Source organism: Urtica dioica, chromosome 11 (assembly GCF_054948205.1).
Source record: "Urtica dioica subsp. dioica isolate 48M chromosome 11, U.dioica_male_clone48M_v1_H2, whole genome shotgun sequence".
In the NCBI taxonomy this organism is placed as follows: Eukaryota; Viridiplantae; Streptophyta; class Magnoliopsida; order Rosales; family Urticaceae; genus Urtica; species Urtica dioica.
Window position 1 is genome coordinate 1,763,187 of NC_142766.1, and position 16,997 is coordinate 1,780,183.

General features: G+C 40.9%; 1 protein-coding gene across 2 annotated transcripts; it reads right to left on the reverse strand.

The window, feature by feature from the left end:
- Window positions 1–344: 344 nt before the first annotated feature.
- Window positions 345–16,550, reverse strand: LOC149380633 (topless-related protein 3-like). 2 transcript variants are annotated; one of them, XM_089600833.1, is made up of 26 exons: window positions 16,169–16,550; window positions 15,515–15,694; window positions 15,291–15,404; window positions 14,924–15,082; window positions 7,309–7,483; window positions 7,027–7,177; window positions 6,520–6,641; window positions 6,293–6,425; window positions 6,067–6,176; window positions 5,864–5,933; window positions 5,500–5,573; window positions 5,325–5,420; window positions 5,031–5,123; window positions 4,605–4,732; window positions 4,109–4,346; window positions 3,855–4,022; window positions 3,674–3,760; window positions 3,013–3,165; window positions 2,803–2,913; window positions 2,199–2,378; window positions 1,953–2,081; window positions 1,758–1,853; window positions 1,273–1,455; window positions 1,012–1,187; window positions 685–923; window positions 345–478 (listed from the first exon to the last, which is right to left on the reverse strand). In XM_089600833.1, exons 1-25 carry the CDS (start codon window positions 16,246–16,248, stop codon window positions 716–718), a joined length of 3,414 nt encoding a protein of 1,137 aa, XP_089456959.1. In that variant the 5' UTR covers window positions 16,249–16,550; the 3' UTR covers window positions 345–478; window positions 685–715. The 2 variants fall into 2 exon arrangements, with proteins under 2 accessions (XP_089456959.1, XP_089456958.1); XM_089600832.1 differs by having other exon boundaries at window positions 345–923.
- Window positions 16,551–16,997: the final 447 nt, after the last annotated feature.

The window sequence follows — 16,997 nt, forward strand, 5'->3', positions numbered from 1 at the left end:
GGATTCTTGGGATTCTATATAGTTAGATAATAAATGGAACCTTGTATTTCTTTATGGTTCTACCTGCTATTTTATTTTCAAGATTTGGTCTTCAAGTTTTGACCGCATCTCTGGTGTCATTAATGTCTTCAACGTCTCATGGAAATCAAGAGCAGCTAACCAAGATGGTTGTTATGTAGACACTAAAACACATATTTGGAGTCTGGTCGTTTCCGATCCTCGTAAGTTAGCTGCGAGTAGGAGTGAAACCAAGCTACAAGGTTTTTAGGCTTCTAAATTTAAGCTTGAGAGCCGAGACGCCTTGTCTAATTAGCTTGTGACATACGGACATGGCACAGAAAGAGGATAAGGAAGAAAATTTGCGGTTGACAAACGACTTGTACACGCAAGGATTATACGAGAGAACATACATGTTCATGGTCTGGAATCCAGAAAGCTACCACGTGCCATGGCAGATTAGGCTATGAAATACAGTTACCTATCACCAAAGAATCAATACATACACAAACACAGGGAATTATTTTTCATAAGTTAGAAACAAATATTCACCTATTAGTTGACTACAAACAAATGTAGGAAGGAATACCGTAAGATCTGTAAAAGCCCCTTGTCGCTACTTGTAGCAGACAAAATGGCAACTCAGGGAACCTAAATTTCTATGCTGAATAAAACTAGACACTGTACCGTGAACAGCAATAGAAGAGCGGCGCAGGGCTCATCTTTGCATCAGATCGGGCGTGGTCGTTGACGAAGATCCCGCTCGACAGCTCAGCAGGCCATTTTCTGCGGGCGGGACCGTTCCCCACTTAGCCTCTGACTCTGTTGGCTCCATCACCTTGATTGACCCGTCTGTCATCCCAACTGCGAATTGGTTCGACTCTTGTGGATGAGCTGCAATGACCAGCGGGTACACACCTTGGCTTCTGCAAATAGTCAACAACCCATACGGTAAGAATTCAGTGCAAGCTTCGAGGTCGTGGTAATTGAAACTGGGTTTGAGCACTACGTTACCCGTTAAGGACTGCTTGGGAATAGTACGATGATGGAGCAATACGACACCTCAGTCTCAAGCTATCGGGGTCGTATACCCCGATGTTACCGTCGCAGAAAGTGGCGTAAATTAATTTACTGTTGCACGAGAATGCTGCATAAGATATGGGCGCGGAAATTCCATCTCCCGGAAGCCACTGAAGATACGAGAAACGGGAACTCCTTACAAACTGTGTTTCTAGTACTACATCGATTAAACATCTTGGAAAATCTCGATATTACCTGTCTGATACACTCCATTTTGGAGGCATCGTATATTGCCAACTGAGTCTCGTGAACTACCAGCAGACGAATTTGGTCCGAATGGAATTGCACTCGAGTTTCCCCTACTGGTGCCTTCCCAGTGGGTATCTGTATTGCCACTGATTTCCTCTTCTCCCATGTATCAATGCTCCACACACAAAGCTGCATGGATTAGCAGCGATTCAATGAAGGAACTAAAAGCTACGAATACCAGTAGATTATAGACCTACGATCAACCCAAAGGTCTTTAGTGTGCACCAATATAGTACTAACACAGTTTCAACACCAACTCACTAGCAAAAGTTGTAAACTTTATTCCATAGAGAAGAAAACTTTTGAGACAAAGGTCAATATACTGCACACGCATATCTCCGTTACAACAATGGCAAAGAGAGACAAAGAGAGCAACTTCTTTGTATTTTACTACCAAAAGAAAACAAGAGATAAAAGGTTCCACCACTTACTTGAGCATCCGCTCCCGATGAAACTAGAATGTTGAGATTGGTGGAGAAAGCCAAACCACTTATCCGCTTCTGGTGACCCTTTAATTTTGATTTCACCTGAGGAATAAATCAAAGAAGCATGTATTTTCTCTAGGTACGGGATTTGAGTTGCGATATCTATAGCAAAAAGTGAAGTAAATAGCTTCTAGTGAATACCTCATCCACTCTGACATTGTAAATGTGGATAGTCGAGTCTTCCATTCCTATGGCTATGATGTTGTTGTCCTGCGGATGGAATGCTAAAAAGGTCGAAGCAGGGGGCGGCGGCATGAACGTAGTCATTACCTGCATAAAAATATAACGAAAAAGCAAACATAAAAAAAAAAAAAAAAAAAAAAAAAAAAAAAAAACGCACATATATTTTATAAAATTGTGAACAACTCGAGGATGGGAAAACCGTACCTTGAATGTCATCATGTTAAACAAGGAAACTTTTCCACCACAAGCTGACATTACATATGAGTCGTTCTTTGAGAGTGCTATGCAAGGGACTGCCTCTTCAATGTTTACACCTGAGACATCATTTGTCATGACAAGACCACTGTTTGGTTGCCATTGTTGCGGAACAACACTAGCAGTGGCCTGTCGAAAAATTCGCTAACTTTCGTAAAATATACCTCGCATCTTAAATAATGATATCTTTACATTATTAATATCATCCTGGACAGTCTGACTTGAACATCAAATCCTGTCTGCATTCAATAATAGACTAATGGGCAGAAATAACAAATTGTCTTGTTTTACAGTCTGCTCGATAATCGTGACTGTACCTACCATGGGAATTATATTCCCAACAAAAAAAAAATGTATTTTATTACCCTATCGAGTTCTATGGCCAGTTTTAGTCCGACTCATTCTGTTGTAACTTAGTTTAATGTTTGTTTTATTGGAACTAGCAGTGTATCAATATCTTTGAAGTCTAACCATAGCCTTAGATAACAATGCTCGGTGGCACAATGATGAAGCAAGAAACAGATAATTTTGATCTCTTGCACTGATCATGTACCTTCCCACCAGGGTTTTGGTCATTGCGGGGCCACTTCCAGAGCCTCTGAACACCATTTGAACCCAGAGCCAAAACTCCCACGCCAGAATTTGTATATAGAAGCCGAACAACCTAAAACATTTCAAACTTTAACACACAAAAAAAAAAAAAAAAAAACCTCCACGTATCGATAGTTATATAGAAGTCTATGAACACTGGTAAGAGAGACACCTTGCTGGATGCATCTTTGCTGTCTGGCAATGTGACTAACCGACACTGAGTGGAATCCACTATTTCGGTCAATTGCCACGATTTGATTTTGTCCACAACCTCATCCACAGACCTTGTCTTATCCGTGCCTCTAACCATAGGATCAACTCCATTCTTGAATATGAAACCAAAAACAGTGGAAACAAAACTAAGCCAGAAGATCAACTCCACAGATCTTTTCTTCTTTTCATTTTTTTTTTAATAACCGTGGTGTCCGGGTTAGACCCGACTAATATCCACGAGGACCCTGGCATTATAGACCGCGGAGAATACCCTAGTGGCCACAATTATTTGATAACTTCATTTTCTATTTTTAGTTTATTCAAACAACCAAACAAGAAAAATGAAGAGTGGAGTGCATTCTATGTCATTTAGGGAGTTCATTTTGCTCAAATAACGAAATAATGATAAATGTTATCATATTGGCCAAAATTTATGAGCATATGGGGAATTCTGTAAACCCAATGGGCAACTTGTTACGAGAATCTTCGTTGGGAATTTATGTCGTTTTTCCAAACCTAAGTTACACATTTAAGTCCTGCAACAACCTTAATTATTATGGTCAATGTATGAAATACGCAGGTCTGAAAAAGAATGTTTCACAAGTTTGAATTGGACATACGATAATTGGAGTAGGCCTGACAGGTGAACTTCTTTCCACTTTACAATTGACAGGACTAGCATGCGGAATAGCAGATGAGCCAGATGCCTAATTAGTCACCAAATGAGCTAGTTATGATGATGATACATATTGGAGAATTTAAGTAGAAAATCAAGTATAAGCAAACGAAAGATAGCCTAACCTTTACAGCACCAGAATCCATGGGAGATCTCAACACTTCTAACGAAGTGGACTCGATAGCTTTCAAAGTCTTAAGGCCAGCCGAATTCGCAAGTATTTTGAATCCGTTATCGGCAGTAGTAACAGCAAGAAGATTCCCTTCCTTACTGAATCTCAAGCGAGGGAAACTCTGGAAGATTCAAAAGTTTTTATATAAGCTTGTAATTTGGTATATCTGCAGTCTCTAAAAGAATAGAATATGAGTGTTGGTCAGACCGGAAGTCCACCATCAGCATCTATGCTTGTGAGAAGACCGTTGTTATCCATATCCCAAAACTTTATCTGACTGTCTTCACCAGCAGCCAAAAAGTGATTTTGGGTTGTGTCGAACTGCACAACACCTGTTGACGACTTCTTTCTGAAGCCGTTGTATGTTCTTTTAATTGCTCCTTCGCTTTCATTCCACTCGACTAGATAAGATTCTCCATCTTTACTTGTTCCACAAGAAAACAATCTAGGGACCACACGAGGAGTAGAATATCAAAAGAAAAGCGATACCATTTTAAACATAGTGATAGTGATGACAAAGATGTCATATAATGGTCAACAACGGAGAGTATACTCAGAATGGCATTACCACTGGGAAGACCGAGCAGACATGCAATAGAACAATATTTGAACAAAGGAAAGTTTGCATCCCAGCTATTGCCCAGATGAAATTAAGGGAACAATGGAACTGATGAATTTTGAGTTTCAGATTTTATTTTATTACCTACTTCCATCAGCACTGTAAAGCATTGTAGTACACCATTTCCCAGGAGCATCATAGTCCACTCTAGACCCCATATTGTCATAGAGCCAAGCCTTTATTTTCCCATCAATAGCAGTTGAGAATATGAACTGCAAACTAGAAGCACGCCGTAAGTACACGAGAAGCATGTCTATTCGTGGAACTATTAATACAAGTTAAACCCAAAGTGGGCACTATGATATCAGAGAGCTAGTTAGTTTACACTCTAGTGGCAAGAACGCGCTTTCTGGTCAAGACGACAAACAAAAGTGCATGTCTGAGTATTTAGTAATGTGGAAAAGGTAACTTACGGCGGGTGATAGCACAAATTCTAATATTATTACCTAAACATTGCAGTTAAAACTGAAATTAATATACAAACAGACCAAGTTTAATCAATAACTTAACCTGAATACTCTCTTTGTGATGAGGACAAATTGAATACACTGGAGCCTCATGCCCTTCGAAAGTGAAAAGTTTCCGTCCAGTTAACTCCCACACCTGTTGCACTTCATCCTCAGCTTAGGAATGATATCATCACATTTTAAGCCAATGTGGTGACTTTGTATCTTGAGTTAATCAGATCCAAAAGGGAGTTATTTTTGGAACAAAGACATTGGTGTTCTCAATTGAAGAATTCGCATCTGTTTTTTGAAGAAGTTGCATCTATGTTAATTTCAAGATATTTCACAAAAGCGGTACCTTTATTAATTTATCGTCTCCACAGGTTACAATACATAGCTGTTTATTTGGATGAGCAAAAGCCAAGTCATTCACCCCGCCAGAATGGGCATCAATCTACGCGACAGAGTTGCCAAGTTAAATACGAAAAAACTAAAACTACCCACAGAACGGACATTATATCACAGGAACTCACCTCTACATGTTGGCGCATGTCATTTGGTCCAGAATAAGCATATAATTGTATTAAATGCTTGGTAAATGCAACTCCTATATCAAGGAATCAGATAAGTTGTATTAAGTGCTTGGTAAATGCAACTCCTATAACAAGGAATCAGATAAATCATATATGACTCCAAAAAAGGGGCTCTAAATTGTTGCTTGAGATTATTGTTCTTCTTCTTTTTTAAGAGAGAATGTATTTCTTTTAATAATAATATATACATGGGTACAACTTAGAATATCATTTTCTATTACAAAAAAGTAGACACTACAGATGCAGAAACAAAACAGAGTGAAAACTACTTTACTCCATTACGCTTGCTTGGAATTTTACCCACCGAAAAAATTTCCATCTTGACTCCAAATGACACGATTGACTGATACCGATGCATCTTTGATCGTAGCGGCCTGTATTATGTCTAAACCATGAGAACACAAGTTGCCAACATATACAAAATCCCAAGATATCATGGAATCGCCATTAGTTACGATAATATCATGTCTCTAGATTGGGAAAAGGCAAGAGTAACAATTGGAATACCTGAAATGCCAGCGAACAAGATGAAAGATCCCAAATCTTGAATGGCTTTGAAACCAACTTATCTCGAGATCCAAGTTCCCAGAGTGTTATTTCTCCGGTGTTACAGCCAACTGCTCAAGAGGGATATACGTTAGGAAGACAGCCTGTCTCTTGGGGCACAGGTTATAATTTAATCTATCTCAGGGTTTCAAACCGGACAAAACCAAGATTAATAAAAAGTAAAAACCTAGGAGTAATGTTTGATGTGAAGGGTGGAAATCCAGTGTTGTCACATTAGATCCTTGATGCAATGAAAATGCAACATTCCTTGGCAATCCATCTAGTGACCAAGAACCTTGTCGAGACATGGGATATGAGACCTAACAAAAAAGTAACATAATTTACACTCATCACTATATGTAGAATTAGAATATACTATTGAAAGTGGCGTTCTAAAGAACAATATTTTGTCACCTCTTCAACAGAATGAGCTGGTCGCAGTCGCTTCATTAGTTGTTCATGATCCGGATTCGGACTTTGGTAATCAACCATACCCTGAGTTGCTGGGGGAGTTCTAGGACGTTTCAAGATTGAAACTACCAAGGCATAAGAAAAATGGATTATCAATGTATCACTGATGAATGAATAGCCAACATATACAAAATTCACAGTAACAAAAATATTTTCCCAGCTGTAAATAACCATTAGTATGACTATTGCCTAATAAGGCACGAGAGAAAGTACAAATGTGAAACAGCCAGTTCAATTCTGATACACAGCTCAGGAATCAGATTTAGAACAATACGAACAAGTTCTCTTCACTTGGTGAGGGGAACAATAGCCATGTTTTTTTTTTTTTAACACAGAACCAAAATGGCAAGTGAAAGCCGAGTTCAGCCAAGAGTTAACAGGATCATGTCCTTTGTAATAAATTTGAGCACAAGTATGCATCAGATAGAAACGTTGAGCCCAGGTTCTAACCTTGATTCTGCGGAACAGGGATGGACGAAGCAGTAACAACCGCAGCTTGGACGGAAGAAGATGCAGAGGCATTTGCCATCCATCCCGCTAAAGCATTAGCATTGGCGTTGGCATTAGCATTAGCAACAGCTGCTGCAGCAGGAGGAAAGAGCTAGACCCAGAAAAAAATATATATATTAAATAAGGACACCTCGTAACTCCCCCTATCCTTGTATACAAACCCTCAAAACCAAGAGGTGAAGAATTTATTCCACGAAACTTTGAGATGCGCAGAGAACGTACTCCATGTGGCCCAAGTGGGATATAAGCAGCAGGTTTTGCAACAGCAGTGACAGGAAGATTGACCGGTGTCGGTGCCAAGGGACCATTCTGAGGTGAGCAGCTATGGTCGATGAATAAAGTCTTGATGTCTGGGTTTGTCCTAGGATTTTTGCACAACTGGTGCTGCCAGTTCAAACTGCATGAACAAAGTGACCGCAACTCGTCTAAATATAATCAATAGTTTTAGCTTAGAACTTATGCGATGCACAATAGCCACTACCAAGATTTCATCCAAATTTTTAGCAGAAGATTTGAATTCAAGTGCCGTGCATCGCTAGATAGAACAGGTGATCTTATATTTTCAGCTTATCTAGATGGATATTTTCCAGAAAAACAAAAGATATAACCACGTCAAACAAATTGAAAAACAAAACTTAGTAGCTGTGATGGTTTGTTCATACTTAGTAGGAAAAAAAAGCAAGTGCTAAAAGCGGTATATCTCACATGTACGCATTGTTTCACTTTCATCTGCAATGATGGACAGTAATATAAAAATAAAGAAGAAAATACTGAAGATAAAATTTGAGAATGTGAACAGGCAAGCTTTAACTTTTCCAAAGGAAGCTATATGCTAAAATAAACAACTAACAAAAAATTTACTCAAAACTAGCCTATTTTGGATCAAGCAACCCTCTACACAAAAAAGATAACGCTCAGGAAGGAAGCCGGGTCTTAAATGAGGATTATTTCATGGAATGTTAAGAGGGACTGGTCACCCTGATAAGTGAAGAGGCATAAAATCGTTGGTATGAAAAACCAACTCGGATATTCTAGTTCTTCTAGAGACCAAAAGAATTAAAATCGACCGGAGGTTCATCGGTAATGTTTGGAGATCCAGGTTCAAGGAATGGGTTTCGTTACCCTCTATTGGAGCAGCGGGTGGTATCGTAATTATCTGGGATTCAAGAAGAGTGTCGGTATTGGAGAGTTTGGTTGGGAATTTTTCGGTGTCAATTAAGATAGAGAATGGCGATCTTCCGTGGTGATTTTCTCGGATTTATGGGCCATGTCGTGCTGCTGGAAGGTCTGAGTTTTGGGATGAGTTGGCTGGTTTAGGCAAGATTTGCGGTTCCCGATGGTGCCTCGGCGGGGATTTCAACGTAATCATATTTGCCGCGGAGAAAAACAAACCAATGAGAGCCAGACGAAGCATGAGATTCTTCAACGAGATCTCCGACCTCTCCTTGACCGACCCTCCACTCTATATCGAAGAGATTACTTGGTTAAACTTCAAGGGAAGTCCCACATGCTCACGTCTCAACAGATTTCTTTTCTCAACAGATTTTTTTTAAACGGTAACTTCATTAATATATTAGAAAAGGCGAAAGCCACTTTACACAAAAGATGGAAAGTTTATAGCCTGCTCCCTAGATCCAACGCCAGTCGAGCACGCGAACCCGGGCTAAGCAAAACCAGAAAACGAAACCACAACCAAAAGCTGACCTTATAGTCCGTTACACAGAGGAAAGATGAAGCTTAGATACAAAAACTAATCTAGTGTCTGTCTTAGCGAGACATCAACCAAAAGAGACCCTGTAGGTCTTTGTACATAGGGAAAAAGAGATACTCTAAAGGCTCAAAAGCTCCCGCCCCTGGTAACCGGGAAAAGACACAAAACAAAAGGAAGGAACTTCTTCCTTTTCTGCTTTCATATGGCGCTTGCCCAATCTCTTTGTAAATCCGCCAAAGAGTAGCCTTTGAATTCTTTCTCTGAGCTGTGAAGCCACATAGCTATGTGTGTTAGATGTCTCTTGAAGAGCTTCTGCGTTCCAACCTTCGTCTTTGGAAATGCATTTGATTCTTAGAAGCCAAATCGCCCAAAATCCCGCAAGCACTCTTGCTTTTACTGCTGCCACCCATTGAGCCTTTTTCCTAGTCGCTGCGTGAACCTGGAAAAAATCAGTCAACAAAATAACAGAAGAAGCGTGGATACCGACTTTCCCGAAGAACCATCTTCACAAACAAATAAATGTTGATCATCCTCTGCAGCCTTGTTGACTCGTTTGATAGCAATCCTCCACCCAAAAATCTTCACTTTTTTCGGAACCGTTGAACTCCAAATAGTGCTGAAAAACGTCGCAGAGGGGGCAGTAGCCGCCGGAGAGATGGCTGCAGCCATGCTTTTTACTGAGAACTCCTCTGAATCGTCCATCCACGCTCTTCGATCCTCCGATCCTTCCCACAAGGGCACTTCTTCAAGCATGTCCAAAAGTGCAGCCAATTCCATCACCTCACAGTCTGATAAGATTCTTGGGAAATTGAAGTTCCAATCCACGGCTTCAAACGAAAGCGTAGGGGAAGCCAAACTTGCGATAGGGGATCCTTTCAACGAGCAGAGTCGGTATAGTCCGGGGAACTTCGCTTTCATGCTTTCCCTCTAACCATGAATCCTCCCAAAACCAGACTCTTGATCTATCACCTACTATCCACTTGTAATGCTTGTGAAAATCATCTTGTACCAAATTGATTAATTTCCACGGACTGCGAAGTGTGCATCCTGTAGCGGGGCTAGGATCCCACCTATTGTCATGGTAACCGTAAATGGCAACTATCACCTTGTGCCAAAGAGCCCTAGGCTCAAGTGGAAAGCGCCATAACCATTTTGCGAGTAGCACCAAGTTTATTCTCTTTCAAACCTCCTAGACCCAAACCGTCCTTTTCCTTTGGCCTACAACACACCTCCCAAGCAACTCCGGAGCTACCTTTCCGGCCTTCAAGGCCTTCCCAGAAAAAGCTTCTCATGATCTTCTCCAAGTCATCTGCCACCCCTTTAGGCATTTTGAACACCGACATAAAATATGTTGGAAGAGCGGATAACACAAACTGAATCAAGGTCATCTTGCCGCCTTTCGAGAGGAACCCCTTTTCCACCCAGCCAGCCTTTTAGTTGCCTTTTGAGGACGGGATCCCAAAAAAGTCTTGCTTCTCGGATTGTTGCCTAAAGGCATACCAAGGTAGGATATCGGCCACGTTTCCTTTTGACAACCGAGAATGGCAGCCAAACGCGTACAATCGACAAGATCGTTGTTGGTATTTTCTCTTTTTCTTTACAAGAGTTTCAATTCAAGGGCGTTTCGGACCACTTTCCTATGATTACTACCGAACCGGCCAAATGGGGCCCGAGCACATTGACGAGTAGTTGGAACACCCCGACTTTAAAGCTTTAGTTGCCGACTTGTGGATGGAACAGGTTCCAGAAGGTTGGTCAGGTCATCGTACTATGGGAAAGTTTCACGGATTAAAAAATAAAATTAAGGCTTGGGGCTGCCGGTGAAAACGAAAGGAAGTTGGGTAAGAAATTGAGAATCAAAAGAGATTTTCAGTTTGGACATACTGGAGGCTGGTCCCGAATGGTCAGAAAAGAAAAGATTTGAAAGGGCTTTTCTGAAAGGTCAATTGGATAGCATTCTCGCAAATGAGAAAAGGATTGCAAGTTAAAGTCGAAAATTGGTTGGGCTAAACACGGGACGGGACGGGACGGTAACACGAGTTTATTTCATTCTCTTCTTAGCGCGAGAAAGGCAAAGAATTCCATCAAGTTGGAAATAGAGGACGAGACTATCACGGTCAACGAGGAAGAAATTGTAAATGAATTTAACGGCTTCTTCGAGACGTACCGTGCTAATCCCTGTTCGAGAGGGGACTGGAACATCCAATGGCAGGCCAGAAACCTTTCGATGAAGATGAGATTAGAGCAATTTTCGGATGGCGAGAAACAATCCCCCGGACCGGACGGGTCTCCATGGTTTTTTTTTTATAATTTCTAGGAGATTCTTAAGGCTGAGGTGCTTCAGTTCTTCAAAGAGTTGGGAATCGGGCATAATAAATAAGTGTAAACGAGACTTTTATCTGTATGATACCCAAAAAACTCGATGCGATTAGAGTCGTGGGTTTCAGGCCAATCAATTTGGTTACCGGACCACACAGCTCGCCCAGGCCAGCAAGCTCGTCCCAAAAGTCCCCACGCTCGCCCGGGTGACAAGGACCGTAAACACCCGAAAACCACCACGAAGAATCAGTCGACACCACCTCAACCGAAACCGAAAAAGTACCCACAAAATTATTCCGGACGCTGATTTTCCTCGAATCCCACACCAAAAGAATACCACCGGATGAACCGTTCGCGGGTAAGTATATCCATTCTTTGAATCTTGAGCTCCACACGCTACCCACGAATCTTCTATCCACAAAAGACCTCCTCACCTCCTGAAAAACTACTATTTCCGGATTAATGCTACAGACCAACGCCTTAATACCTCTCCTCTTCTCGGGATCACCCGACCCCCTTATGTTCCAAGAAAGAATCATCATTGATTCCTTGGTAAAAACCCAGCCTCCTTTTTACCAAAGGACATCTCAATTTCAAGGTTTCGAAGCTCCCGGCGAAGGCCCTTAACTCTGAAAGATTTGCCGGATCCCTCTCCCACCTGGACCAAAAGTGCACGAGGAGGCGTAACTGCCGGAGATGAAGGAGACTGAACAGCTATCGGCGATGGTGACGTGAAAGGGATCGGAGCGACATCCGGATCGCTAAAGGGCACAAGATCTAAAGACGTCTCAGCTCTAAAAGGGCAAGACCATCAAGACAAGCATCGGGGTCGATCTCACCTTCCTCGTGAGAAGACACGAAAGAGTCTTCAGAAGAACTGTCCTCCAAGTCCGACACCCCATCTTCATCAACCAAACCCCTCTCTTCTTCAACTACGAACTCAACACCCTCTGAGTCGCTCGCCAAGCCCAACTCTTGGAAGAATGGAGAAGAGACCTCCTGGTCCTCTCAACGTCTTCGAGTGAAGAATTTTCCGTGCTTCCAGTCCCTCATCAGTTCCGAGTCGCTGTCATAGTCAGTGAAAAAATTTCTCGTGCGCGGGACAATATTCTTCTCTCTAAGGAAATCATTCCATCTAGCTATGGACGCCACACCAAAGAGCTGCCTTTGTTTTGGATGCCACCGACTGGGCTTGGCCTTAGCCGTGGAAATGTTTTTTGCGTTCATAGCAGATTTTGACGGCCCAGAAATCTCAAAAATCCAAGAAGAATTACTCTGGAGCGGTCCAAATCAGACCTAGCAGGGAAAAAAAGATTAAACTGTACAGGAAGCCCTTTTTCCAGATTGAGGCCCACATGAGAGACAGCCGCTTTTTTCCAGGATCCCCATAATACCAGCTGAACCAGCGTTATCTCCAACTACTAAACAAGAGGGGACAGAAAAGACAGCATCAGGGACACGTGGCGTGTTATCCAGAGGAGAGAGACTGTTTCCATGCATGATAGGTAAGCGCGCGCAATAAGTATGAGAAATAATATCATTTCCTTTTCCAACATCTCTGACAACGTGCGACTTCAAAGTTGCTCTGCTACCAGAGGCACAAAGGGTATCTTCTACCTCGGCCACCACATCCTCCTCGGGGCAGGCGCGTGAAGGAGTAGCGACAATTCCCGAGGAACCTGAGCGCTTCAACTTCTCAGTCGCTGGATCGGCACGAGGTGAACATACAGGGGCTGATGTCGACGATACCTCCTCCGGAGAAACTTGGAAAAGACCAGAAAAAGCACCCAGGTTAAAAATACCCAGGCGCAGGGTATTTCCTACGAACAGTTTCGGTTCAACGAGACCAGAGGCACTTCCTCTGCACTTGATTTTGGCATACTGGAGACAAGAAAAGTCGAGAGTTTCTCTCGCAATCTCGATTAATCCACCTAACCTGGCTCCTATCTCATACAGGCTGTCTTGGTTCCAGATGGTCCAATTTGACCGCTATACATTGCTAACAGAAGAAAATGAAATAATCGGGACTCGCGAGTAATCGGCCAAGCCGCTAAAGTAGCTAAAGAAGTTATAAATCCCGTTAGAAAAACGGGTCCTATAGAAATTCCATCTATTCCCAATCTCCAGGAAAAATTAAAGAACTCTCATTAATCATCATTCATCTGCATGAACTCTAGAACCTTGATTAACCGTAGGAAAGGGTTTGCTCTTACCGAAGCTATTGCATCGTTTGCCCCAATGATGGCCTTTCTGACATGAATCCACTTCTGCCGCTTCCGTTATATACCAATCCAACTGTTTTTGAGAAAAACCTTATGATCCCTTCTCAGCTCTTCGTATGACCATGCACTAAGGCTGGCAACTTCTCTCTTCTTTTTGACAATCATCGGAGTTGAAAGGAGGGCGGCTTTCTCTTCCTCGTCAATGCTCCAGATCACAGCTTTGTTTCCTGCTACCGGGGACCAAGAAAGATTTTTATCCAACCTTTTTTGAATCTCTTGGAGTATATCTTTCCATAGGTCCACACCTTCAAATCTACAAACAAGCACAGCTACACTCCAATCTCGTACGTGGATATCCTCACTCTTCCCTTCAAAACTGGAACTGCATGCATCCCTAGACGTTGCGTTTCGTTGACCAAAGACTTCTTTTCCTTTCGGCACTGAAGACGAAGAGAGAACTGAAGAGCCTTTACCGGCAGTGACCTCTTTAAAACTCCGTCCGTTCACCACCGAGACCGGGGTTGATCTCCCGTGAGCCATCTCCTCTACTTCGAATTTCGGAAAGCATTGGACAATCTTCACGTCTTCGAGGATCTTGGAGAGAGAGCGAGCAAAAAGTTGCCAACCCTTCAGATTCCTACCTTCAGGAATAAGAATGATCTTTCTATCTCCATTGGCTACCTTCAAGATTCTGATGCACCTTCCCCTCTGATTCTCTAACACATCGATGAAGAGAAAAACGTTGTTGAAGGAAAAGCGTCTGCGAAAAAAAGCCGGCTGAAAAGATTCTAAAATCTCCACCGTCCTGTCTCGAATCCATGCTGCTGCTTTTCTCTGGACAAAGATGCTGAAAGCTTCCCTTTGCAATCCTCTTGAATTCTAACTAAATTGCCATCCTTCCCTATAGAACATCTAAATTCCTTGTTTTCAAGTTTAAACTTGTCGACAAAGAGATTGACATTACTACCGGCCACGATTTCGAAAGGGAAATATGGTCAAGACAAAATGGCAGTGAGAGGAGAGAGGAGAGAGGAGAGAGAAGAGAGCATTTTTTAATTTCCTCACAGTGATTTTTCTTGTCTTTAGCTGTATGCAACAATAAATCAAACTTAAGTCGGTACTAGGATAATCTTTTTAAGCGTTATTTATAAATTAGCTGCATCTAATTTAGGTAACTTGTTAAACAGGATATTAGATTTTATTTTATTCTAATTTTATTTGTTATTCTGGCAGATCTTACTATTTTATTTTACGAAGGAGTTGACTTAATTGTAAGCTATAAATTACTGATCAATGAAGGCTGAAATATTCATTCTACTCAATATGTTTTCCTCTTATGATATCAGTGCCGGATCTCCAGAGAGATTGGGTTAGCGTTATGTAGCCAAGGTTAGGGTCTTTTCACGACTCTTTTGTAAAAATTCTTTTTTCTATATTGACCGACCTCCTGGTTCTTTGTGGGAGGTTATGATTTGGTCGGGTGTGCTTTTGCACTCCATTTTTGTAATTAGGCTTTCAGCCCTTGTTAATATAAAGATTCACGTTTTGAAGAAAAAAAATCAATTCTAACTGATGTCAAGCATACCTTTGATTGATAAGAGTACGCAATCTTGATGCTCTCAGACTCGGGAAAGCAAGCTTCTCTCGGAAAAGTGGATTTGCTTCTATGAGCTTCTTAAGCTCTATTAACATTATGCTGCGAGCTGTTTTGGTGTCCCCATACTTGGACAGCTGCTCGTTTTCCCTGGTATTTGGGAAGACGAACCAATTAGAGAAAATATATGTATCAGCCCTTCAGTTACTTGAATTATTGGCCTATGACATCACATCTAAACCATTTTTTTCTAACACCACAACCTACCAATTATGCTTGAAGGTGAAAATAAACTACACATCAAAATCAACTAGCAACGTAAAATACTTATTATTGCAAAATTAATTTAGAAAATTACCTGAAATTGGTAAGAGTTAGAAGCTGAGTAATCTCCTTGTACAGATCTTCGTTAAATGTTGAGAATACCTTCAAATCATTCACTAGAATATCGACAGCTTTTGGCTTGTCCGGACTGTTAAAAAAACAAAAAACAAAAAAAAAACGACCACAATAAATCCAAAATATTTAAGCCTTCCACAAGAAAAACAAAACAACTTGACGCTTATAAACCGTAATCAATACCGGTCAAGTGCTTCAAGATATTTCTGCTTCCTTATCTCAAAAAATATCTTCATTGAATATCTGTTGTCGTCAACTTTCGTATACCCTGCTAAGTATTTCTCAACTTCATCCCATTCTCCAGCATGAACTTTCTCCTCAAAGTACTTCATGTTGAAGTAAAACCCAGATTCCTTCTCAAGTCTACAAAAATAATTTTTTCCGCAAGTTGAAAATAAAGTTGCAGGTTAAATAAATACACACACTCACAATTTGAGCGTATATGACCTTATATCCCGCAAGTGATTTAGAATCCGTACTCGTTCACATGAAAAAACAACAAATTCAATCTTTATGCAGAACTATGGTCTCTAATTGAAAAATTGGTTTCCATTTCCTTCATATGATAAAATGAATAATTAAGCATCATATTTTATAGAATTAAAGCAACCCGAATGTTCTCGGATACTAGGGTAGGCATAAAAGCTAAAATATATCAAATTTTCATCATAATATTTATAAATTTAAAAAAAAATATATTGCTATAAAAAAAAGAATACGATATAAAATTCATTTCTCTCCGACCAAAAAAAAATTTGAAATCTAACGTAACTATATCTCACAAGACTTCAAATTCACACCAAAAAAAAAAAAAAAAAATCCCCACTTTGTACTCACCTGTGAACGGACTCCTTAAATTTCTCTTCCTCTAGGAATTGGAGTATTAGAAACACCAATTCTCTGCTCAAAGACGTCATTTTCGGGCCTCGAAACGCTGAAATAGAGCCCTTTTCTTTCAAATCAATCGCAGAGGAAGGCGAAATTCAAACACGAAACACAAACGCAAACGAGATTGAGGCGAATCTAGCGCAATATTTCACCGTCATATGAGCTCGGAGAATCCTCGAGCTTCTGAATAGTTCCGTGGAATCTGAGAACGATTCTCAGGCTCAACGTTCGATGATTTCTAGGGTTTGAAAGGCTGTTTGCTAGAAGATGGAGAAGGAGTAGAAGAGGAGAGAGAGAGAGAGAGATGGTCTCGCTATCTTTGATGCACTGTGCAGAGTTGTGTTCTTCCTTTTCTACTGATCTATCAGTGATAAGTGCATATACCCATCAGATAAATAATTGATCTTATCAATAAGTAGTTCAAACTATCGCTCCATGAGGTAATAAGCAAAGTGATAAGGGCGTAACGGATTCGAAACAACTAATTCAAATCTAGTGAACATGCGGGACACACGTCCAGCCGCCCCCACCTCACCACGCACGATTCCTTTTTGTACTGTCATTTTCATCCGCTTCCTGGACTCATTGGTTGATAGTTGAAGGATATTTTTTTCTTTTTTCTTTAGCGTTGGTTTTGAATTTTTATTTTTTTTTACGAATTTAGTCCTTCCGTCCAAATCTATTTTTGACCCACGTAAAAATTACGTCTCATAAAATCAGTAAGATTATTTAAGTATTCCTGAAATGCTCTTATTATTTTGAAAAATTATTAAAAATA

Excerpts from the sequence above, each read along its gene's own strand:
- LOC149380633 (XM_089600833.1), bottom strand. The coding sequence starts at position 16,248 with ATGACGTCTTTGAGCAGAGAATTGGTGTTTCTAATACTCCAATTCCTA. Across the intron at positions 3,761-3,854 it reads TGGATTCTGGTGCTGTAAAG|GCATCTGGCTCATCTGCTAT; the intron begins GTTAGGCTATCT and ends GTGACTAATTAG. Across the intron at positions 1,456-1,757 it reads CATCGGGAGCGGATGCTCAA|CTTTGTGTGTGGAGCATTGA; the intron begins GTAAGTGGTGGA and ends TAATCCATGCAG.